Here is a 25,785-nt window from a genome sequence, read left to right as displayed (position 1 = left end):
CAGAAGTAGTCATAAGTAGGGGTACACAAAACAAAAAAAAAAAAAAAACATGAAAAAGAAAAAAATATATATCAAGACTTAAAATATGTACCTTGATGATCAGCCAAATGCTCAGTAGAAATTGTACCCTTCAAGTAACCTTTTGCACTAACATTTACAATTATTGCATGAGGGGTCACCCGGTCAACTACTCCTCTAACCACGCTACCCAACTTAACCATATCATCTTCAGAAATCCTGCAACTCAAAGATCATCACTTAGAACATACTAAACAGATGATACTTGAATCAACTTTATTGTGGTATATAAGAAATTCATTGCGAGAACTTGAAGAATCTCTTAGACACCACAAATCACTAGAACAGACTGAAATACAGCTTGTTACTGTTGTTAGTGCAGCTAAACATATACATTTCATTATTTCATGCAAAGAAACCACTAAGAATGAAAGGAGAACTAATAACAAGAGATCTGCATTAAGATCACTGAAAAATTAAAGGTAGAATAAAAAGAATTATTTCTACAATGGATGGCAGAAGGACATGTTTGCCCAGTTAGATATGGAACAATCCAAATCCCAATTTGACCCAATAAGTCAAGGCTAACCAAACCTAACTCAAAGCTGACTTGGGTTTTTCTAATTTTTAGGAACTGACATTTAATCGATTAATGCAGGACTTTACTAAGCAGACAGATGCAATGCTGTTGATGACCATGCCCCTTAACTTACCATCAATTATAATGACAGATATAGTCACCATTAGGGTTTTAGGACTGTTGGGTATTAGTTATTCTCTGGTCCATTATTTGATATTGAGGCAAATAAGAATTGCAGGGTTTAAGTACATTTGAAGCAGCTCCTGCAGCTGCAAGAGAGTCACAGGTACCCACATACTTCATTTCATTTTCTAGTGCTGTATAGAATCCATGTTTTCTGATTCATCATGTAAAATGCATACAGGTGATATACATTAGCTCATTCAGAGCAGAGAATCATTTCTACAATGGATGGCAGGAGGACATGATTGCCCAATTAGATATGGAACAATCCAAATCCCAATTTTGCCCCAATTAGTCAATGCTAACCAAACCTAAATCAAAGCTGACTTTGGGTTTTTCCAATTCTTAGGAACTGACATTATTTCCATATGGCTTCTGAACGGTATGCTGTGCAAACTATTTGATCCCAATTAGAAGTGATCGTATGCACGGAAATGATGGGTAGTGACGAGCTGGAAAGAGTGAACAATATCAAGGATGCAACGTTTTTTTTTCATCACAATATATCAAGGGTGCAACATGACTCAGTTGGAACAAACTATGAACACAACAACCAATCAATCATCTCCATTGCAGACCAGAAAAAAGCTTCAGAGCAGGCACTCCAAGTATCAGTACCAAGAAAACAAATGCATTAAATTCAAAAGTATCTTCCAAAATGAAGTTTTCATTGTTTTCACATGTGCACTTTCTCAGTTGCAAATCAACACTATATTCCATAACACAGCAAAGATGCACAAGCTCATCAACTAACCATGTCGATAATTAGAAAAACAAACCTTGTTGGTTTCATAATGAAACTAAGGTTGATCCGCCGTGAAGCAGGAACAGAACCTTTTACTCTGCATTTGACAACTTGCCCAACATGATACATCAAACTTGTGTTGCATCCTGGTTCTAATCCAAGTTCGGAACTGCCTCAGAATGAAGAACAATCAGTGAATCTTGGTTAAATAAATCCAGAGAAGAAAATGTACAAGATCAGGTCAGATGGGAAAATCCTCTTCCAAATTCATTTGTGAATCTTAAATAAAAGCATTCTTAAGTGTTTCAATTATCATCTCTGTGCATGAAACCAAGGTGTGTTCTCCAAAAGGATGAGTTAACTAAGGTTATTGCCCTGTTGAGAGTTAGTTCTAGCATGAAAGACCATAAAATTTTGTCACTAAAAACATTAAATATCATTGTCATAAACTCAAGGACCTCAGTGATGAATTTAAAAAAATAAATAAATAAATAAATTTTAAAAAAAAAATCTTCTAATTAATGAAAATACCAAACCAAAAATACCAATTAAACTTGAACAAATCAGACGCTATGATGTAGAACAATTTAATGTGCTTACCTACAATTGAATAAGGTACACTAGGGCTTTACTCTCTTAACTCTCACTAAGACTTTTAAGGAATATATCTAGAGTATAATTATTATGAATACTTTAGTTCTTTTTTTTATACGTAAATTTTTTGTCCCCATTAGGACTTGAACCTGGAACCTCCCACAAACCCTCCCCCCCATCCCTTTACCGCTTGAGCCAGGCCTCAAGGGCATTATGAATACTTTAGTTACCTCAAACATTCTTATTTATAGGCTTTGGAAAAACCTAAAAACACCCCACAAACTATAAAAAAGAAACTCAAGCCTTATAATAAATCATGTATCTTAGTTCTTTCCTAAAACTATTAAACCTTTCCAATAATTGAATTTTCAAAAAAAGAAATTTTTTATAAATTAGAAGGTAGAATCTTTTGAAGTAAATAAAAGATTTGGAAAAAGTAAACACTTTTAAGGATATAGAACCTTTTAGAAAATGAAAATTTTATAAGTACATGGATGTGTTACAATAATTAATTTCTAAGAAAGGGGACTTTCTAAACTCTAAATAGGACACAAATATAACTACCAGTAATTTTGACCCAAAACGACCCAGAGCTGTTAAATTACCAGATATCTTTGTCTAAATCAACTAAGGATATAGTTTTTCATTTTTCTTCCTTTCAAGAGTAAACCCTGAAGGGTCATCCCCATCACACTCCCTTGTTATCAACTTTTAAATACCTAAACGTGGATTTTCTGAAGTAGTGATGAAGAAGAGGAGCATATAAATGCAGCAAAATAAAATAAAAACCACTACTCACATTATAACTGTAATTATCAGTTCAGTTAATCAAGAAGGTCATGAAACTTCTGATAAAAAAGGGGTTATTCAAAGGGCAACATAGACTGCCTGGGACAAACCTCGGGGCAAATCCTTGGACTCCATTATAGAATCGGATAAAGCATCCATGTTTCTCAATCTTTGTTATCCATCCATGTGTAATTAATCCTTCAGTAGCATCAGTGTATGAACTAATAATTCCAAGCTTTGATTTCAACTGAAAAGGAAAAACAGTTTTAACATTCTCTTACATAGAGAAGATAAAAGAGATTGTTTAAAACAAGAAAGGAATTACAAGAGGCTCTTAAATTCTTATAAATATAATCACTTTTTGCTTTACCAGCAACAATGCAGATCCGCATACAAACTAAACTATATAAGAGAGAATGACTAATATTAAATCTTCCAACAATCATGTGCCCTTGTTAACAAGAAAACCTGAGTTCAAACCAAGTTATCTTCAAGCATAAAAAAGACGTGTTCAAGAAACTTTAGGGGCCAAATAATGCTGGGGAAATTACAACTCATAGTGCCAAACTCAAGACAGTAGTGAAATGTGATTTGGAGGATATTGAAATTGAAGCATATGCATACTAATACTCCACAATGTAAAAAAGGCTACAAAAGGTAGTAATAACACTGCAAAAGCAACCGAGATGGCTTATCAGATGCAACCAAGACCAAGCACAACCATTTAGAGGTGCTTGAAAGCACTAAAAGGGCAAAAAATAATAATAATAATAAGGCATTTCACCAAACATATGACCAATATCATGCAACTTCCAAAATACACCTGCTCGAATCCTTCAAAAATTAAAAATGAAAAATAAGAGAGAGTATTAATTAACGCAAAAATCACATAAGAGTACACAGATCGTATACAAAACGCACCAAACAAAAATAGAAAAGAGGGTACACAAAAAAAAATACTCCCTCAACAGAGACCCAACCAATCTATGAAATTTATACTAGCACCCCTATATTTGCAGATTCCTTGCCTTTATACCCCCATCAAACTAACATACCAGATCAGTTATTTTAGGATTAAATTTCAGTAAACCATTTCTTATGACCAATAAATCGGCCTATGCCAGGAAAAACCACCCGATCACAAAGGAAATATGATTGTTTCGACTTCGACTATTATCATTTTGAAGTGAACATAATGAAGCTAAAATCAAAATCAAAATGAATCTGAAAATTTAAAAGCTATTTTTGATATTGTGGCATGTGATTTTGAAGGTTTGGAATCAATAGCAGTACTCTGTTTAAACTGATTCTCTGTACATTAAATTGGGTGATAGTGAAATGCACAAGAATATATGCAAAGAATCTGCATAGATTAGGGGAAAGAATACAAAAAAAAAAATTAACATCTATTAATAATAACCAAAAAAAAAATTATATGCATCACATTGTAGACTGCCTATGGCAATCCATCTGCACGAAATGAAATCATGTGCATCACTAATGTGTGTTGAGTCTGGACTAGTGGGGTATGTGTATTTGTGCTGGGAGTTTTGGTTGTAAATCAATTCACTGTATAGAAATACAAAGTAAGTCCAAAGATGCCTAGAGTATCAACACAGCACAAACAAACTGCTGCAAATAAAGGAAATTCTCCATGGAACATCCTATTAATCATCAACATATAAAACTAAAAGTCTCTTGACTGACAGTTCTAGCTTCCACTTCATCACACTATCCAAGTCAATATTAAAGCACTTCAATAAATGGTATATCCTAGACAGTCAACAAACATCAATACAAGGATGAATGAAAGTGACATAACATTTGCTTACATGTGCATTTCCCACATGGCCACAGCATTCACAGGAGATACCTAACCACCCCAGTCATGTAGGGTGCAGAAGAGGCATACTCAAACAATGGAGTATTCCAATGCACATTTGAAACAATGAGTTTCTTTCTCTGAAGGCTTATTGGGGTTGGCCTGATATTAAATCCAATGCCTACTGCTATTATAATTTATATAATCTTGGGCATTCATGAATAACAGTAAAGGGAAAGGAACAAAAGCATCTCTAAGCATATTTGGCTTAATTCACAAGCAGCAAGAATAAACATAAAATGTGCATTATATCTAAAGCAAGAGAGCCTAATCCAACAATCCTTTTCATGCTAGATGAAAAGGCATGACCAAGGTTTTGAAATTTGCTTCAGGTTTAGCATTGTCACTCCAAAAGTGCTACTAGTTCACAGAAGTTCGAAACAAAGCCTTAAGAAGACATATCAATGGGTAATATTTCCATCTAGGATTTAACTGGAGTCACAAGAAGAATGGCCTATAGAAGTTTGTAAGGACATATCAAGGCATACATCCAACCAAAACCAACCCAGATATGAATAATAATAGTTCACAAAGAACATACAAGGGTTTTCTTGTGAGTAACAGTTATTCTCTTGGACTTGCAACCGAGCACACGGAATATCAATTCAGCTCCGACCTGCACAGTAATACACATGTAATTAGTACACAGCTCTAAAATTTAGCCTTAAACAAAACAACAAAGAAGAAATGGACTATCCCTTCTCTACAATATACTTCACAAGAATCCACCAGGAATCATCCAACGAGCGAATACAGAAAATGGAACTGTCTTAAAATACATATGCCGTTAGGGAAGAACCTTGAATTTTTTCCTAGGCTTCACAATATCAAACTCAGACATATGCCGAAGAGGGCAGAGTGCCTTTACACCACTGGGGAACTGCACTATAGCACCAAAACTATCAACAGCAATAACTTTTGCTTTCACAACCATGCCGGGCTTGACATCTGAGTGGGTGAATACTGAACCTTCAAAAGCACTGGCCTGCTTAAAGCAAAACACAAGACAACAAATGAAGACCTAACAGCATAAATGATAAGACCTCATTTTGTAAAGCAAACAAGAGGAATATGGAAATAATAAAATCCCCTTTTAACACCACATCAACAATTACAATGCCACTCAATGGACACCCTCATATACCCTTGTTTTGGTATCAACCATTTGCTTCATTCAAATAAATTACATGAACATCCTGTAATTTCATTTCAACCATTCCGCTAGTTAAATAAAATCTTCAGTCATAACAAGGCAAACTAAGAAGCACATTCCACTAGTATTGACACCTGAACAATCATTTCCCACACATTAGAGGAGTCATACATGAGTGAGTGCACATCAAAATGCCTTACCTTGGAAAAAGCCATCATGCTTCTCAACTATGGTAACAAATCAGGGAGCATTTTTCAAGAAAAGAGTATCAGATTCCCCAATCCACCACAAACAAAAGCATCATTTCCTTTCTCTCAGCCTACTATTACCAGTTCGATTAGGAAGATATATGCCAAAATGGTAATCCTATAGACAGCAACTATTACCATGGCTTAAGAAAAGGTGAAGTGACAAAAGCAGGCCTGGAAATGGATGATAGACAGATAACAAAATGAACCAGAGATATTTGACAAGAATTATCATGTATAGTGAAAAAATGTTGTTGCAACAAACTGTTTTAAGACAATTAACCCATTAGAGCAGCACCCACTATTATTTAAGTTCTACAAAATGAGTTAGAAATGATACTAGAACCCTCAGGCCACAAATGGTTAATAAAACATAATGAAATGATTCTTGCCAAACTCTCAGTTAACAGGATTAGAGAAAGCCCTCCAGTAAATGATTTTATGGAAGAAAAGAAAATTGAACATCATGGGTTACAGTTATTGCTGCAAACTTGTATAAACAAGATCAGATGAATAATCTGTTAACTTGAAATGCATTATTAGACTCATTATCTTATAGCTTAACTTTTTGGGGCAATTGGTATGTTCAACATGGTATCAGATTTCTGGTTCCTAGAGGTCAAGTATCTAAACCTCTATGTCCTTATTTGTGTTTGTGACCAATTTTTTGTCTGTGATTAGTTATTTTTATCTTAACATGCAGGTGGGGGCTGCAAGTGAGGGATGATATTAGCTTGATAGGCATCGTTAGGTCCATTAGTTAACACCTAAGCTTTTCAGATAATTAGTGGTTTAACATAATCAACTTCCTTTAAAAGACGACAAAAATTCAAATGACAACTTGTTTCTAAGATGTTGCTAGAAGCAGCAGCCATAGTATAACTGTTACCGTGATAGATCTTAAAAAAGCATTGATGATATGATTGACATTTTCTGGTGGATATAGTAAAGAAGTTGCCAGCTCATCTCATGTGATTTTTTTTCTTTTCGTATTTTTTCTTTCTTTCTTTTTTCCATTTCATGACAAACTTCTGTTTAAGAAGTAGCATAAAATTAGAGAAATCTCACCAAACTGAAAAGGAAAAGGGAACATATGACAGATAAATCTCCCAAGTCCAACTTAGAAAGAGTGAAGATCATGGTGCCTCTTTAGCTAAGAAATCCCCATTAAGGTAGAAAGATCTAACAGCCCAATAAAAACCACACTTCATCTTCAACAATACTTTGATAATATCTCCAATGAAAGGCATATACCTTCCAAAGCAGCATTAATAGTGAGAAAATAATAACTTTACCAAAGATTCCAGACTACTTGGCAAAGGAATGTGACAAACCCAAACATAAAAAAGTCATTTTCTCTAGATCAAACGTTGGATAAAACTGCCACTTTCTACAACCAGCAAATTGCTCTATTACAAATGCAATCTGAAATCATATTTTTAGTAAAAATACAAGTGTTGAAAAAAGTGTGCAAAGCACAAGAAAAAGAAACAGAATAAATGTGGAAGTGGGAGAGATCAACAAAAAACCAAACCATTGGAGACCATCCTAAGTCAAGAAATACCTATAACCCAGAAAAGCTAACCTCAAAAGACAAATTTTAAAAGGAAGGAAGAATGACCTTTAAAGTCCCCATTGCAAGCCCTTCCAAGTTTCTAAACCCAAGAATTCGAACACGAACATGGCTACCTTCCTTATACTTCTTATCCATTTTCCGAACTTCCTCATCAGCCACATCAAATAACTGCAGTCAACATAAATTTAAATTATCACCACAAATTCAAGTAAATTTCTGAATAATCAGAATGATTTGTAACTGAAGCAGCAAAATGCACATACAGTAACATATGTTGGAGTTGAAGCTGGAGTAGAAGGGACTTCGAGCAGAAGGCCCAGTCCTCTGTCAACTCTGATTACTTTTGAGTGGTCATAGATATCACCGGTTTTAACAGGCTGTATATCAGACAGAATGTCAGTCTAAAAGCATATATAATCCACATCAGTACATTAAATCAGCAAGTATTTTTTTACCAAAAAAAAAAAAAGATTACTTCAGCAGGATTAATGGGTTGTTCCAGGGCAAAGGGAAGCACTTGGGCTTGATTGGAGATATGGGCATCTGGTCTGGGATATTTAGGATCTCTCTTTCTCCTTGGGGATTCAGTTCTCCTGGACAAGAGGCAAACTTCATTGGTAAAAGAGTAGTCAGGGATAGCCAAAACCTGCTTAGGTTACTTCTTCTTTACAGCAGTTGTTTTGAGTATTCCAACTTCTCAGTTTAGCTTATTTTAGGAGGAGTCTAATCCTAACCCTTGTAGTGAATTAACAGCATTCTCTCTTCTGTTAAGTATCAAGAAAGAGGGAGGGGCTCCATACAGTCCTCATGGATAGAGATGGAGACATGCAGGGTCAAAGACTAGGCTTACTGTGTTTTTTCTTTTCTAGGCAAGCAAAAATATTATAAACAGTGCCTAGCAAATGAGTGCACCAAAGTACACAAAAGATGGAGCCTACTGTTAAGCTCATCGTGGGCAAGATTATCATTAAATTACCAATTAGACAACATTATGACTACCATTCTAATCATGTTATATTATGATATTATTAAAATAATCACTCAAGTATGACTTTTTGTTACAATTAAAGACATTCAAACATTCAGCTTTCAACTAATTTTAGAAGAGATATCAAATGTTTGTTTTCTTTTTATTTTTTTCCTCTTCTTTTCTTCCTTTCTTCTTCCTCCTTTTTCTTTCTTTTGCTTTTTACACCGACAAACAAAATTCATAGGGGAGATCAGCTTCTCACTGGCCAGAAGCCCAAGCAAAAGCCCAGACACATGTCCTGGCAGAGTTACACAAATCTAGACCCTGCTCATTTTCGCCCCAGAACCACCCAAATCATATTCAGTGTCCAGACATCCACCAAGAAAGGAATTGATGATGGAGAACTAAAAATAACTTCAAGTGCAAGGAATGGTGTTTCACAACCTGGAATAATGTGTTAAGAAGTATCATAATTTCATAATTAACTTACACAAGGAGGAGCCTTGTTATTAACAAGGTGAGGATTCAGGGTCAAACCAACAGCTCTAGTTGAGGGATCAATAAATAATATTCGAGCATTAACCTACCAAACACACAAGAGACAATCATATTAGTAGATGAAGGAGGGAAAATAAAGAACTAAGAAATTGCAAAAAATCTATTCCATGGCAATTCAGAGGGCATGGCTGACCAAAATCTTACTCATGGCTAAGATCTATAAGGGCAAATTCCAGCATCAATGGCCAGTTGGTACACACAACCAAGAAAACAAGCCCACATGATAAACAATGACCATACAACCACATGGTTTATTCCTTACTATGAAGCAATGTTATTAGTTATTGCAACAACATTTAATAGCTTGAGCAACCAACAATATTCTTTATATATCTCACAACATCCTCATGTCCTAATTCTTCAAGTTGTTAAATCCTGCAGTCCAATATTCAACGCATGTGGTAAAAAGGATCCTACCAAAGCAATAAAGCATATTCAGTCATGAAAGTCGTTAGTTCTTGTCTTGCCGTCCTCTGAACAACAAAGCAAGTCATTCATGTTTCAAAATGTTAGCTGCTTAATGAATTTCAAACTTTCAGCATTCAGCAATGGCTAAAAGTTGTTCTATGAGACAGATTTTCAATTAAAATATGAAAGACACAAACCTCAGAAGCATGAAAGATGAAATATTTAAGACTTCAAATTATTATTCTCATGGTGAACAAAAGCACCCAAGAGCATGAAACCCAAATGGAAAATTGTATAGCAAAATAAATGCCAGGAAAAGAGTCAAGAGCAATGAACTATATGATTGAAACTACCTTCTTATTCTGATTGTAGTCATCCTTCCAGTTTGAGGAAGGAAAAATCGTTTGCAAATGAAATATATCAACCTGGAAAAACGAAATGACAATAAGTAACCACAGTTGAATTTGAACAAATTCATAGACCATCTAATTATATCTGCAATCATATCAGTCTGTAATAAAGAGCAAATAAAACTGAACTTACAGTTCCTGTGAAGTATGTAAGAAATGATAACATAACCCCATTTTCAAAAGTTGACTGCACACGAGCATTAACCATCATGCCTGGAATGAGAAGATCGATTGAGATACCCTTCAGATCCTTAGTCTGTATTTATATACAACAATAAAATGTAATATAAGAGAAGACTGCAAGAGAAAAGGATAAGCAAACAAAAAAGGAATATGAAACAATGGCATGACAGGTGGCATACCACACATTTAGAAATTGTATCAGGGTCAGAACTCAAGTAAACCACTTTATGGGCTTTATCAATGCTTCTGATGACCCCTTGTAAAATTTGCCCAGTGTTAATCTCGATATTCTCTGAGATTAAAAGAAGTACAACACAAGAAGGGTTTTCAGAGGGAGCCAAATGTGAAAACATCCAACATATAAAGAACATAAAATCATGTGGCCAACAGGATGAAGTATAGTATTAGAAGGCAGAGAAGATGATATCATACACACAATCATGCGATGGCATCAATTGCCATCATTATACATATATGTAACAAATTGAAGAAGGATCCAACTAGAGTGATTAGATGCCCAAAGGCACAACTTGTTGGACTTTAACAGGGAACTTGCAATTATTCTTTTTCTTTTGTTTCTTAATAATAAAATTTCTAATCATTTTCTTCTCCTGAAAATTGTAAAACAAATGTCACAATTACTATGAACTGACTGGGTGTTCTACTCAAGGAAATAGCCACAGCTGGTGCATCCTGGACCTAATCATTTGCCACATCTAGAAATTTGGTCTCAATAAATTGAATTCAATTTAAAAACTGCTCAGAGTCCCTCCAAAATAATCATCATCAAATCTAGAAGACGGTTTCAAAGGAAATAATTGAATGGGTTTGCTCTTTGAATTGGGGCTCCAAATCAATCAACCATGTCGAGTTCAATGCCTCCTCTTCTGACATTAGGGATAATTTTAAAATGGAAGGGATAAGCCTTTTACAGATCTTGTAGATGGAGGTCAAATCAGTACACAAAGACGAAGGAACATCTGAACAAAGTTGAGTCATGCAATTCTACGATCTTCACACAAAAGAAATAGAAGAATTTATGGCATGTTTACTTGACTCCTGAGAAATCAAATGAAAGGGAGTCATCCTTTCCTTCCATGGTAGGCGTATACTTAACTTTTGAATTAGCAAAAGGTGCAGGACCCACATGATTTTGAGGAATCTCATTCTCAAAATTTGAGAATAAGTTTTCTGGAAGCTCCCTAAGAAATCCCATTCCATTTCCTTATGAATGAAAATTAGACAAAAATGTCCTTGGGATTAATGTAATGACATTTAATTATGATAAACTTACATAGTAATGACATAATAGCCTATTAAAAACAATAATGTATTTTCTAAAAAAATTAAGAATAATGGCATAATTACTAAATATAATGAATTATTTTAATCATTATTAATTGAGATAATAACATATTTAATCATCAAAATTCGAAATAAAAGGATTTTGTATATTACAAAGTAGGCTAATGCACTTATACATATTTTAAATCATTTGGTTCAATATTAAACTTTTTAAATAAATTGAGGATTCTTGGATATTAAACAATGTTAACTCAATGAGAAACTAGCACATGAAAGGTAAATTAATGATGATATTTTTATATTTATTTTACTTGTGTAAATATTAATAATCATTTATGAAATTATTGTGAGGAAGATTAAAAATATCTTCTTAATAAAATATAGATATTTTTAATTCAAATTTCAATTTAATTATGGGTTAATTGCACTCACCTTCCCTGAGGTTTGGACTAAATACACTTAGCTATCATGAATGTGAAATTTCATTAAATACCCCCCTTATTTTGAATATTTTAAATCAAAGGGGAGGTTAGTTGACATAAAGAATGAAATCGGTAGGAAAGGTATTTGATGAAATTTTAAATTCATGATGGCTAAGTATATTCAGCCCAAACCTAGGAGAAGTGAGTGAAATTTACCCTTTAATTATATATATCTAACATTTTTGTATAACAAATTCTAAATTTGACTCAATTTTTTTTTAAGAGAAAGACATAATCAGTTTAAAATATAGCATTGAAATGAGGATTATTTAAAAGAATAATATTAATTTTAGAACTTCTTATCTCTTTGTATAAGGGCACTATGATAATTAGCTTCATTCTCATTTCATTTTCTGATATTCTTGTAAACACTTCAATGAAATCGCTAATTCTAATTATGATTCCTTCCATTCTCTTCTCTTCCGATTTTGATTCCCTTTCCTTTCATTACCTTTCCACAAAAGTTTAGTAAACATGCTCTTAAGGCATTGGACTAAATGGGTAGTAAACCATGTCGTGAAAATAGTGACCTTTGAGGTTCATGTGTTTCTCAGTTTACATATTCTTTTATCAGATCGGAATTTTACAAGTTCGATTTTACAAAGTGGAATTATTTGGGTCTTATGCAATTAAGGGCTGTTGAGCATTCTATCAGCACTATCTCAGAGATAGTGTCTTCCTCATGTACATATTATAATTACTATTATCTCTCTATTAAATCACATTTTTAATTTCAAAAAAAGGTGATAATGGGGTTGCAATTCAAAAGAAATGAAAAGCATGTAACAGGTTAATTTATCTGTGAAGGAAGGTGCAATCAAGGTTAATTAGCGAACTAATTAAATTGACTGAAGCTAACCAGCTTGGCTGTTCTTTGGCAAGAATCCAGTGAATGAAGGCAATCCAAAATGAAGAATGTAGCCATGATCTTCAATGCTTTTGACATATGCAGTAAGGACCTGTAACAATCAAACGGAGTGAGATAGAAATTACAGGCTAAAAAATTCATAGCAAAATCTTAAGTGTAAAAGCTATCCAAAAGCGGTCACTTCATTTAAATCCAATCCTTTTTAAATGGTGACAAACCCTTCTTCAAGTTTCTGATTGAAGCTCAGATATCACCTTAAAGAAATACTACTGTCTTGAGAAGTGGGGTAAGTGGACAAGATTAAAAGATGTTAACTAAAAATCTCCTTTTAATGCCAAAAGAAAATAACAATTGTAAGGTACTAATCAACACATAAAAAATGACATGCTATAAGAAACAAAATTAGAATAACTGAATCCCCATTTCAAATTTTTTCTAATATAACATAACTCAAATAAGATAAATTCCGAATAAATAAACCCTTCTAAACTGTACAATATAGTCAAAGGTCAAGTGGAAACACCATGAGTTTGACAAGACTTGAATCCTTGGCCCCACCATGTAGCAACATGCATCAGACAAGCATACAGACTATATTAAGATTTTAACAACACCACACAAACATTCAGACAACAGCTTCAATAATTAAGTAAATAACGAAGAGACTATTATCCACACAAACTCATGTATTGGTCTAAAATAACTAAGTTTCACAAAAATAATATTCATTTTTCCACAACATTTCACATGACGTACCATTCCTTCCTGAAGGGCATCCAAGGTGAAGCCCTTATGCAACAAGGAGAGGCGCAAAGAAAGCCAAATCCTTCGTTTCCCCTTCTCTTTCTTGTCATCATCCAATTGCAACACAACACAAGAAACTAGCTGCCCAATATGAAATATTCTAGGAAGGAAAATACCTTCAGCATCCTGGTAAAGAATGAAATATAAATGTGAAAATTGAAAACAAAAACATAGAAAAATAGTATTAAACAAAAAATTCTGATACAAGAAAACCTATGAACAACAAATAGAAATTTTGAATTGGGAAGTCCATAAAAGAGAAAAACAAAAAGAAAAAAGACCATCACAAAGTCATGCATAAGAGCATTGCTTAGATATTTCTTCCTGATTAAACTACATTATCACCTTAATTTCATTACTAAAAAGGGGATCAAATGCTTCACTTGCACGAACTAATCCACGTAAGCCACCGGGAAGACTAATACCGAGGTCTTTCTCATTTACTTCAGCAACGACTCCCCAGAGCTTCATTCCGGGAGAAATATTCTGAGTATGATAAAAGAACAGGAAGTTTTAGAACATTACTAACACTGAGATGGCAGAAGAACTTGTAAAGAATTACTACACAAAGCAAGTGAGAGAGGAACAAGACTTTGTTTGGTAGCAGAAATAAAAATGATTTTTTTCACAAACGATTTTTAAAATGAAAATAATAAACATGTTCATTATCAATCCATAAAATGTTCCCATTTACGAAATTGGTGCTTGAAATCCATATATCTTATCACCAAACATATTTCAATGCTATTTTCATTCCCTCTCTTTTCAGGGAAAAGGAGTAAAAAAAACTGACTTAGAATTAGATCAATTATCAGAAATTAAAAGTATTTATAGACCCATATTTAAATTATTAACATAAATGAAATCAAAGGAATCAAAGCAAAATGAGCAGCTCGGAAACATAAAATATATGAAGATCAGCTCCTCAATTTTTCACTACTCAACTCAGCAGAGCCTTAATTCGAAAAGTAGAAGAGCGCAAACCTTCAAAGTGATCTTATTTGCAAACCTAGGTAATTTTCCAGTGATGCCGTCACCAAAAAGTGAACCCATGTCATCCTCCAGTGCATAGCTCTTCTTGGTCTTCTTTGCATTCTTATTCTTTTTCTTCGTCTTCCTCTCCCCAGCTTCAAATTCTGCATCGACTTCGGCACGAATTTCATCGTGCTCTTGCCGACTCAGCAAACTCCCTCCACCTGAAAATACATAACAATCATAAAAATTATAAATAAACAAATAAAATGCCAAATAACACTTCTGGTCTCTCATTAGATGATGTTTTTTCCCCTCCATTTTTTGGATTTTTTTCCTGGAGAAACCAAACGGGGGTTTTAGGGATTAATTATTCAAACCTCTGGGGAAATCCGGGACGTCGTCTTCCATCTGAAGAGCTAGGGATTCCGACGGAATGGCCTCGTTCTGTCTCATTCTGGGTTTAAACGGTTTTTTGGAGGCTCCGCGAAGCTTATCATCGCGTTTTGATTTTTTCGGATGCGATTTCTTGGACGGCGGTGCCATTGCTTGTTTCTCAGGAAAATTGTCGGAACTAAAAACCCTAACAAAAAATTGGGTTAATCTGCAAAGTTGGTTCCCTACAAAGGCGATAAAGAGAGGGTTTAGAAGGGTTTTAGCGATCCCGCCGAACTGCAAGAACAGCAAGTAGGGCTTCGATTCTTGGGAGATCAGGGTTTGGGCCGAGGATGATTAAAGCCCAATTGGTCTCCCACTCTGACTCAAGCCCTTTCCCAAACCCAAAAGTAGCCGTTAGAAGCAATCTTTACCGATCCGCTGAATCTCATCTCACTTCCAAAAAGTGTGATTTATGTTATTAATTTTTTATTGTTAAAAACGGCAATTAATTTTTTATATAATTTAAATTTTTTAAATATTGATATTTTTTTTCACAATTTTACCTTTAAGATATAACTTTAAAATTAAAATCAATTGTATAACAAAATAATTCAAATCAATATTTTATTTAATTTAAAATTTACAAATATTATTATTATATTTTAAATATATCTTTAAAAATATATTTATTAATAAGGTGCAACGTGAGCAAGTTGGCTTGAGCTTATCGGAGCCCAACTCAATATTTTGGAGGGCTTTGACAAATATTTTTAATAGTCAAACTAATTTGGGTTAAGTTTTTTTAACCTTAACTTACTTTGAATTTGATTTAGGTCTAACTCGAATTTTATTTAATGTTTTTATATCATTTATAGTGTTTATTATACTGCATAATAATATTCATTTTTTATAATTTTAAATAAAAAATATCAAATTGTAATTATGCCACATACTTTTTTTAAATATATATATTAGTTTATTTTTTACTTTTTTATTGTTATCTTTATCTTATTTATTATTAAAATTTTAGTATAAATGTATAAAATAAAAAATAAAAACCAATATGAATGAATTTTGAATCAAACCAATATTATTAAAATAAAAATATGTTTTATGTATGTAGATATGGGTGATTACTTCAAAAAAAATGTGTTTCCACATTTCATTTATTTTTAGGAAAAATAATATTTAAATGAGTCAAATTTAAAAAGCTTTTATTTTATTTTTATTTGATTAAAATATAAATTGTTTCTAATAATTTACAAAGTTAAAATTTAAGAATTCGATTTAGGATAAGGTCAATGATGTTATTTACTCTCATTTTATATTTAATTCAAACATGGGTTTGATTCATACTCTATATTATGATAAATATTTACCATTCAAGACAATAAAAATACGAAGTATTTTAAACGCGTTGAAAAATGACATATGGATAAAACCTTTTAACGTGTTTTTTCAACTTTCTTAAAATGAAATATATTCTAAACATATATATCATGGTTCCTTATTTCAATAGCATACAAAAATCTAAATTTGATATTTTTATATACTTTTTAAGGCCTATTATCAATATTAAGTAGCAATCTATTCAAAATTGTATTAATTTTTCATGATATTATGTATAAATCAAATGTATCATGACGAAATCTTCATAAAAAATTGTTGTGGACACAATGGAATCTGATAAATGAGATTTCGAGTAAATGTTTACATAAATCTTATATTGTTCAAATAAATGATTAATTGAAATATCGAGTTATCATTGATATCAATACATATGAGATTGTCAAATATTTAGGAGTTTTTCTATTCAATCATTTTTCTACTTCTTGTTATTGGATATCTTATTCGTACACATTTTCTCTTTATTTCTTGAGCATTTGGTGAGTTTCAAAAATAGTTCGAAAATGTCAAATCCTCAATGATTCCATGATACATGATAAAGTTGCGAAAACTTTTGGATAGGTATCCTGCATTTGAATTGAATTTTTTATAGTTAAATAATATTTTTATAGTTGTTCTAGAATAATTAGAAGATTCTTTGTAAGAAACACGGGGTTCTACTTATGGTGGCAACATGTTATTGGGTGGTGGTCAAACTCATGAGGTTCAAATCAATACATTATAAAAAGAAACATTTGAATATTGATCTAATGAACATCATACAAATCTCATCAATTGAAGCACTTATTTTGGGAAATGCAGGACGTTTAAGTCATACAAATAAAGACATATCTTAGGATGATTGGATTGATGATGAAGAAAGAATTTTTTTTGGTTTAGTTCTCCACCTTAACAATAGAAAAAAAATTATTAATCAAGTTCATTAAGTCTGACTCATAGTGATCATTTATCAAAGAAAAACTCAATAATACTTATTCTCCAGCTCGATTTTCACCAATGTTTTTTGCATCATTAGTCCCGAAGCCTTTTGGATTACTCTGAATATGGATTCATTTGCTGCTACAATTTGAAGAATTTAGGAAGTAATAAGGATATTTTATTTTTCTGTTAAATAAAATCCGAGATAGTAGTTAGAGGGTTCCTACTTGCATAAAGTAGTTACATTTTCTGGTTAGAGAGCTGGGAACCAGTTTATGCTATACATCTATGTGCTCATACTGATTCATTGTTTTCTCATGACGTACTGGCCGTGCTAAGTCCAATTTGTGGCTTAAAAACAACTTTTAAGAATACAAAAATAAATTTATAATTTAATTTGAAAATTATTATTACTTTCTGACGTGAATGATTTATTTGGAAATTCCTTTTGAAAATCTTTGAGTGAGCTCTTCGACGTACAGATTTCATAGATTCTTTGCGGACAAGGGCCCAAATTTTGATTTAGGCCGCCCGTATATGACGATATTGTATTCAAGCAACTCAATCCAACAAAACTTCCAACAAAGAGCCCATTATACATTAACTCAGTTGACTTGTAAGCCAAAACAGAAACAGGAAAATACATACAGACTAGTGACTGCCTCCGCCGTCAGATCTCCACGCAACACCCTGATTGTACAAATCCCGAAAATCCATCCCCCACTTCTATTCTCTCCAATTTCCCATTTTGTCCTTCCTTTCTCTCCACCAAAAAGAACCCTTGTGGTGCACCCTGGTAAGCCGAGCCGGTCAAAAGTGTCCAGTCTCCTAAGTCGACTGCACAAGCCCCCACGCCCACCGCCGTGTCCGATTCGGCCCAGCTAAACAGCTTCCCATCTTTACCCACACCGACACACGACCTCGGACACTGATTTGTCCCCCACGCCTCGTCGACTCGGTTCCACCGACCGGTTTCCAGATCGAGAGACTCGGCGCTTTTCACGAACCCTCCTTGGCTCTCGGTGCCGTAACCGCTAACCACCCAGAACTCGGACCCGATTATGACACCTTGGCACTCGTCTCGTTCATCGCTCATCCGGGTCAACTCACTCCACTCGTCCCTCCTCACGTCGTATACCCAGGCGGTGCTCAGCGCGTTCTTGCTGTCGTCGTGGCCGCCGGCAACGAAGATCCGCCCTTCCAGTTCTCCCGCGGCGAAGAACGAACGCTTCGATGGCATGTCCCTGCCTTGCTTCCACCGCCGAGTGGTGAAATCGTAGACAAACACATCTTTTACGGGGTCGTAACTCTCGGGGTCCCAGCCACCCATCACCACGAGCTTGCCCTCCGAGCTTGTCACCTGGCAGAACAACGGAAGCCCATCTGGATACTTGGGAACCGGAGCGATTCGCTCCCAAGTCCTACTCACCGAATCAAAAACTGAAATCCCATAACTCGGTGGTCGGACCGGTTTTCGCCCATCGGATTCGGACAGAACAGGGAGCGCTTGAACCAAGCAAGCTGCTTTGTGGGTGAATCCGGTTTGCTTTCTGCGGTAGTAGAACTCCTTGCCCTGAAGAAGCTCCCCCCATCGACGGCAAACCTGGGCGGCGACTCGGTGAGATGTGTAAGGCAACCGAGTGAAGCACTCGAGAGCGATTTCTTCAGGCAAACCCGGAATCAACTCAGTGAACTGGGCCATATCTTTCGGTGAACTCAGTTTTCGAAAAGCTTCCATAAGATGTATGAAATCTTCCGGTTTCTCACCCTTACTTATAGTAGCAGTTTGAGGACAGCGAAGCAATCTAAATCCGCCACGTGTAAGAACACAATTTCAACCGGCTTCGTCTTTCTTGCTCCTGCCTTGGTTTTTATGTTTCCACTTGGGTTTAGCAGCCGGGGTTTTACTTTTATATACATTAACTTCCATTTATAAATTAAAACAATTGCAATCATATGACTAAAAATGAGCCCACGAGTAAAATTGACATTTGCTATATAATTTTAACACCATCACAAATCATCCATTTTAAATTGACATTTAAACCCATGATCATTGGAAATTAAGATTCTTATATCATATTAAATTATCGGTTATTTAAAGATTAGATCATTACATGGCATCCATGTCATCATTTATCTATAAAATAATATTAATTTTGTTTATTTTTACTCGATTTTGATTAAATACATTTAGATCCCGTTAATTTAAGATTTTATCAAACAATTTTTTTTATTATTTTCATTTATTTTACTTTTTTCTTAAAATATCAAATTTTATAAGAGTGAAATGAAATTACCATTACTAAATAGAATTGGTAATTGCCAGACAAATTTTCACAATGATCTAAGTCGATATTGAAAATAAAGCCAGGAGTCCATGGGCCGTTAAAGCGGGGGACCAAGGTCCATAGCTCAAGCATCTAGAAGGATAGCAATAAGAAAGAGAATCAAGCATCTAGAAGGACAGCAATAAGAAAGAGAAACAAACAATAGACAATGGAATGGGGAAAAGGGCGGTTTGACTGATAGTTAGAAGGAGGAGGAGGATCGAGGAAGGAGATAAGAGTGAGTAAGAAACTTCAAAAAAACAAATGAAAAACAAGTCATGTGATGGAGACTTTCATAAATTGCTGAGTGTGGGTCATCCGGTCATCAGAGGGAAGACGACGAAGCCAACATGGATAATATGATAAGCCCTGAGAGGTCATGACTCAAACATATATCTTATACTGAGTTGGAGTGGGGCCCAACTTTTGCACATGATGGAACCTTGGTGTTATCGGTTATGATAGGTGGACACCTTTAGTGGGCCCACCCATTCCCACATCCTCCTATCCTATGGATGAGATTGAACCCTACTTATATTATTTTTCAACTCTTTATTTATTGTATTTTTTCTTCTTTTAATGCTGAACACTATTTCTATCCTAGCCGTTCTTTTTATCCCATCTCACTTTCTTTATTTGATTATATTACTCACATCTCATTTTATTTACCGTAAATATCATCCGTTCTCAATTATAAAAACTTTTATAATTTTAAAACATATTTATATAATTAAAAAAATTCAAACTTGTATGATATAAAAACTTTATCTCATATACATCGATATCACATGATAAAATAAAAATTAATATTTACTATAAATTGCTAAATTCTTAAAAACAATAGAATTAATAATTTTGATTTACAAAACCACTTTGTGGACTTATTTAAGACATATGAAATGAAATAAATATTTTTAATTACTAAAAAAATAAAAAGAATCTTCCCTATTTGCCATCATTTCTTTCTCTCTTTTTTTTTTAAGTCAAAAAAAGGAAAGAAATTGGGTGACATGCATGCACTCTCATGGGTGCAAATTGCAATCCACCTTATTCTTATCTCAAAAGCTTGATTTGTCATTTTCTTAATTTCAACGAAGGTTCGTTCTTTTCAACACTTTAAACCAAATAAAGGGCAAAAGTGGGGCTACCATTATCATGTCCATGTTGCATAATCTTTTTTTTTTTTAAGCCAACTCACACTATCAATAGAAAGATTAAAGAGACCTTCAATTTCTCAAATCATTATCTATCATTAAAATCTATTTCAAAATCATATCATATCATGTCTCGTATAATTTAATTAGGATATAAAGATGAATAGTAATTTTTATGATTAGATACAAGTAATTTAATATCATATCCTATTAATATTATACAAAATTTTATATCATACTCATAGAATATGAAAACAACGACTAAATAATTTAATAACTTAATATTTTAAAATATATTAACTTAAAATGCCCTTGCTTGTTGTATTTGGAATTAATAATGGGAGTAGAGTGGCAGTTAGGGGCAATGCATTTTTTATTTTATGTTTGTTCTTAATTTCTACCATGTTGCTTTTGTCACCCAGTATATATATATATATATATATATATATATATAGAGAGAGAGAGAGAGAGAGAGAGAGAGAGAGAGAGAGAGAGAGAGAGAGAGAGAGAGAGAGAGAGAGAGAGAGAGAGAGAGAGAGAGAGAGAGAGAGAGAGAGAGAGAGAGAGAATTAAACCCATTTATTTTCTATATTATTTTATTAGGGATTTTCCTAGCATTTCTGTGGGCCCCACGTGTTGATGAATCGACATGGAGTCCAGTTAACACCAGGTCACAGACTCACACTAAATGGCGCTTTTTTATTTTCAGGTCCACTTTGTGGGCCCTCCTCACCCGTAGCCGCTAATTTTGACAATGGTGTTTTAATTATTATTTTTAATCAAAATCAAATTTATATCACAAACAAACTTTCAAAAAACCCAAAACCTGATAGGGATTTGGTTAATCAAAATCTCATTTGTAAACCAAAATCCTGAAATGGAATTGAGTTGTCAATTTAACTCAAAATTTAAAATTACTAAATTTTAATGATATAAAATCATGTGAATAAAATAAAAGAATTTAACTTTATTTGATAAGTATTTTTGAAAATAATTTTTTATTTACAAATACAAGATAAATGTTTGATGATTAAAAATGGAAAATAGTTTTTTTTCTTAAAACATAAAATAATTTTTAGAAAATATTTTTTAATTATTTTTTATATGAATAATGATTAAAAATAAAGCATCATAAATAAAAACTATTTTTAAAAAGTGTTATAAACATTTTAGTTTTTAATAGAATTTTTGTTTTATAAAATATTAAAGAATAATTTTAAAAAACTATTTTTTAAAACAATTCTCATTGGAAAAAGTATGATATCATATTGAACTTAAATCTCATAAATTTAATTTTTTTTAAATTAATAATTTGATATAATATTAAAATTTGATTTGACAAAATTTATCCGCATACAGTGTTTTGACATTTTTCTCTCTGATTTATATATTTTTTATTTGTTTACTAAATATGAATTTAAATTCTATATATTTATAAGGATGAACCCGCATGTGAGAGAGTATTAAGGAACATATTGAGTTTAAATCAAATAAATTTAAATTTTTAGAAAAATTGGTAGATTCATTTTTTCCTAAAGTGGAATTCTTTAAACACCATTTGCACAATAACAAGTTGCTCCAATTGTGAAGCCACTTCTCCAAACGAACGGGTTGACCGCAAAAAGGTGACTTCGCAAGGCATTATAGGTCAATTATTAAGGACAAAACCCATCCCGCAAGTTTTTGATATTCCCATGGTGCCAAATGCCAATCAATGCCAAATCAAGTTGAGATCATGATTGATGTGACCCCTAATATTTATTTCATTAGTTAGTCAAGTAATTGGTATTGATTTTTCTGGGTGGTCACTGGTCATGGATCAGACCTAAATAGTTTGTGTCAGTTTTTTTGTGAGTCTTCCAAATGGGTTTTGGAGAAAAAAAGGGTTTGCCGTGGAATAACATTTCTGTTGATGGAACCCATGGAGAGGTAAAGGGAACAGAGGAAAAGTGAGGATTGGGATAGTGACTTGTTCGGATGCGAGCGAGGAAAAAGGGGGCAAGTAGCCCAATTTGTGATATGTTCTGGAAGCTAATCACACTCACGTGGGTCCCCTCAATGGTCCAGACTGGGAAAAAAAGTGTGGATGGATGTCCTTTGCCCCTCACCAAAGGGTCGTAGTTTGTAACAATGCCTTACTGACGTGGAGCATGTGCTGAGAAAAGAGGTTAAGGGCGATGTTTGGAAGCTTGGAAAATGGGTCCCTCTCATGGTCTCTTATTCTATTGCATTGTTCACGAGGCTTGGAGCAGTGGTTCAACAAGAGCAATTGAAATCATGGACCTTTGGAAGTTGGAACTTTTGAGCTGCTTGGTGGCATCACATACTTGTCAAGAAAATTAGTTGTCTTTTTGTGTTGGTTATTGTCTTATATAATCAAATAAGATCCTCCTTAGATTGACTTTTAAAGAGGAATGAATTTGTTTAAGTTATCCAGGTGCTACTTTAGCAAGAAAATAAGTATGGAGATGTCGGTACATACTTAAGAAAGCCCTTACTAAGAAAAATGAGGGTGATATTATTTTTTAGAATAACCCCTTTCTAGAAATTGTATTTACACCTAATGAAAGACATCTTTAAAATAAGAGTCATAGGTCAATAATCTTAATCTCTTAATTTTGATAATAGGCGAAGCAAAATTATAACTATGAAAAATAATTCAATTAAAAATAAAAATAATTTTGTTAAACTGCATTGAAATAGAAATACAAGATTAAAAACAATTTTTGTTTTGTAGAATAACATCTGTTTTCTAATTTAGAGGACACATTTTTGGGAAATATATATATATATTAGAATTTGCTTTGAAATATATTATTTTTTAAAAATGATTCAAAATTTTTAATCTTTACTTTTTTTAAAAAAAAACTTTTACATTGCACATAAGCACAAAAAAAAAATCTATAAAAGAATTAATAATTATTTTTAAGAATTGTTTTCAGAGATGTTGTGAAAGCTCCTCTAAACAATAGTTGAATTTTGTATATATAAAAAAAATCATATATAAAGTATTTTACATAGTCTTTGTTGAATTTTGTAACAATAAAATTTGTTAATCTTAATCAATTATTATTTCTTGCTATTTTTTTGTTTTCTTTCCATCCCTTAGACTATGTTTGGTACCAAAGAAAATTTGAGAAAAAAACACATGAAAAAGAAAATCGAGAGCAAAAATGCCAAAAGGGTCATAGCTCGTAGTAATGTCTTTGACGTGGAGCAGGTGCTGAGAAAAGAGGTTGAGGGTGATGTTTGAAAACTTGAAAAATGGGTTACTTTCATAGTGTCTTCTATTGTATGGTTCACAAGAATTGGGGCTAGGGTTCAATAAGGGCACTTAAAAGTATGGACCATGGAAGTTGGAACTTTCAAGCTGCATGATGGCATGAATTACTTGTCAAGAAAATTAGTTGTGTCTTTTTGTGTTGGTTAGTATATTCTCTTATCTAATCAAATAAGATCCTCCTTGATTGAATTTGAAGATGATTGAATTTTTTTTTAAGCCACATAAGTGCTACTTTGATCAAAGTAGAGGTGGAGTAAGAGATTTTGGTCAAAGGGGATAAGGTTGGAATATGAATAATCATAATAATTCAAAAGAATTAAAAAAAAAAGGTTCTAAAAATATAAATATAAAATTTTCAATAATTCTTGTTTTTTCAAGGAATTAATCATTTTTCAAATAAATAAGACTATTTATAAAGTGTTTTTGAAAACTGTTCTTTAAAATTTCATACAAGAAAAGTTTGTTTGGAATTTTAAAATATTTTTAACCTAATTTTATGTTTTTAAATATGTTTAAAAAATAACTTATTCTATTGCATTGTTCACGAGACGTGGAGCATGTGCTGAGAAAAGAGGTTAAGGGTGATGTTTGGAAGCTTGGAAAATGGGTCACTCTCATGGTCTCTTATTATATTGCATTGTTCACGAGACCTGGAGCAACGGTTCAACAAGAGCAATTGAAATCATGGACCTTGGAAGTTGGAACTTTTGAGCTGCATGGTGGCATCGCATACTTGTCAAGAAAATTAGTTGTATTTTTGTGTTGGTTATTGTATTATATAATCAAATAAGATCCTCCTTGGATTGACTTTTAAAGAGGAATGAATTTGTTTAAGTATCTAGGTGCTACTTTAGCAAGAAAATAAGTATGGAGATGCCGGTACATACTTAAGAAAGCCCTTACTAAGAAAAATGAGGGTGATATTATTTTTTAGGATAACTCATTTCTAGAAGTTGTATTTACACCTAATGAAAGACATCTTTAAAATAAGAGTCATAGGTCAATAATCTTAATCTCTTAATTTTGATAATAGGCGAAGCAAAATTACTACTATGAAAAATAATTCAATTAAAAATAAAAATAATTTCATTATACTGCATTGAAATAAAAATACAAGATTAAAAACAATTTTTGTTTTGTAGAATAACATCGGTTTTCTAATTTAGAAGATACATTTTTGGGATATATATATTTTTTAGAATTTGCTTCGAAATATATTATTTTTAAAAATTAATTCAAAATTTTGAATCTTTACTTTTGAAAAAAAAAAAAAAAACTTACATTGCACATAAGCACAAAAAAAAAAAAAAAAAATCTATAAAAGAATTAATAATTATTTTTAAGAATTGTTTTCGGAGATGTTGTGAAAGCTCCTCTAAACGATAGTTGAAGGTTAATTGTTGCTTTATCCAACCATGGGAAGTCTACATGAGGAAATCACGGAGAGTGTGAAATATGAAATCTATGAGGTGCACGGGAGTGCAGTGGAGAAGTCGACCTTCGAGAAGGTAGACGGTGGTGGGCCTCCATTCTCTTGCGTGTACTTTTTTGATACTTTGTAGTAGCCACACATGTTTCAGGCTCTAT

At 33.1% G+C, this 25,785-nt stretch overlaps 2 protein-coding genes across 3 annotated transcripts in view; both read right to left on the bottom strand.

The window, feature by feature from the left end:
* LOC117919603 (rRNA biogenesis protein RRP5) overlaps positions 1–15,436 on the bottom strand; it is a 47,259-nt gene extending 31,823 nt beyond the window's left edge. For both annotated transcript variants that reach the window (XM_034836798.1, XM_034836799.1), the window contains exons 1-16: positions 15,109–15,436; positions 14,741–14,952; positions 14,102–14,242; positions 13,709–13,882; positions 12,944–13,043; positions 10,477–10,589; positions 10,248–10,370; positions 10,058–10,129; positions 9,229–9,321; positions 8,032–8,145; positions 7,814–7,936; positions 5,591–5,776; positions 5,333–5,407; positions 3,020–3,156; positions 1,561–1,695; positions 92–237 (exon numbers count right to left, since the gene is read on the bottom strand). In XM_034836798.1, coding sequence (XP_034692689.1) covers positions 92–237; positions 1,561–1,695; positions 3,020–3,156; positions 5,333–5,407; positions 5,591–5,776; positions 7,814–7,936; positions 8,032–8,145; positions 9,229–9,321; positions 10,058–10,129; positions 10,248–10,370; positions 10,477–10,589; positions 12,944–13,043; positions 13,709–13,882; positions 14,102–14,242; positions 14,741–14,952; positions 15,109–15,274 — 2,110 coding nt within the window. In that variant the 5' untranslated portion in view covers positions 15,275–15,436. The remainder of the gene's footprint in view (positions 1–91; positions 238–1,560; positions 1,696–3,019; positions 3,157–5,332; positions 5,408–5,590; positions 5,777–7,813; positions 7,937–8,031; positions 8,146–9,228; positions 9,322–10,057; positions 10,130–10,247; positions 10,371–10,476; positions 10,590–12,943; positions 13,044–13,708; positions 13,883–14,101; positions 14,243–14,740; positions 14,953–15,108) is intronic.
* Positions 15,437–17,926: 2,490 nt separating this feature from the next.
* LOC117921129 (F-box/kelch-repeat protein At2g44130-like) lies at positions 17,927–19,185 on the bottom strand. Its single transcript, XM_034838924.1, has one exon. It carries the CDS (start codon positions 19,167–19,169, stop codon positions 18,102–18,104), a length of 1,068 nt encoding a protein of 355 aa, XP_034694815.1. The 5' UTR covers positions 19,170–19,185; the 3' UTR covers positions 17,927–18,101.
* Positions 19,186–25,785: the final 6,600 nt, after the last annotated feature.

Source organism: Vitis riparia, chromosome 8, assembly GCF_004353265.1.
Source record: "Vitis riparia cultivar Riparia Gloire de Montpellier isolate 1030 chromosome 8, EGFV_Vit.rip_1.0, whole genome shotgun sequence".
NCBI classification, from domain to species: Eukaryota; Viridiplantae; Streptophyta; class Magnoliopsida; order Vitales; family Vitaceae; genus Vitis; species Vitis riparia.
Note: the sequence above shows the minus strand (reverse complement) of the source record. Positions and strands in the feature narration are given on the sequence as shown.

What these genes read in the sequence shown, in the direction of transcription:
- LOC117921129 (XM_034838924.1), bottom strand. Translation starts at nt 19,169, where the DNA reads ATGGAAGCTTTTCGAAAACTGAGTTCACCGAAAGATATGGCCCAGTTC.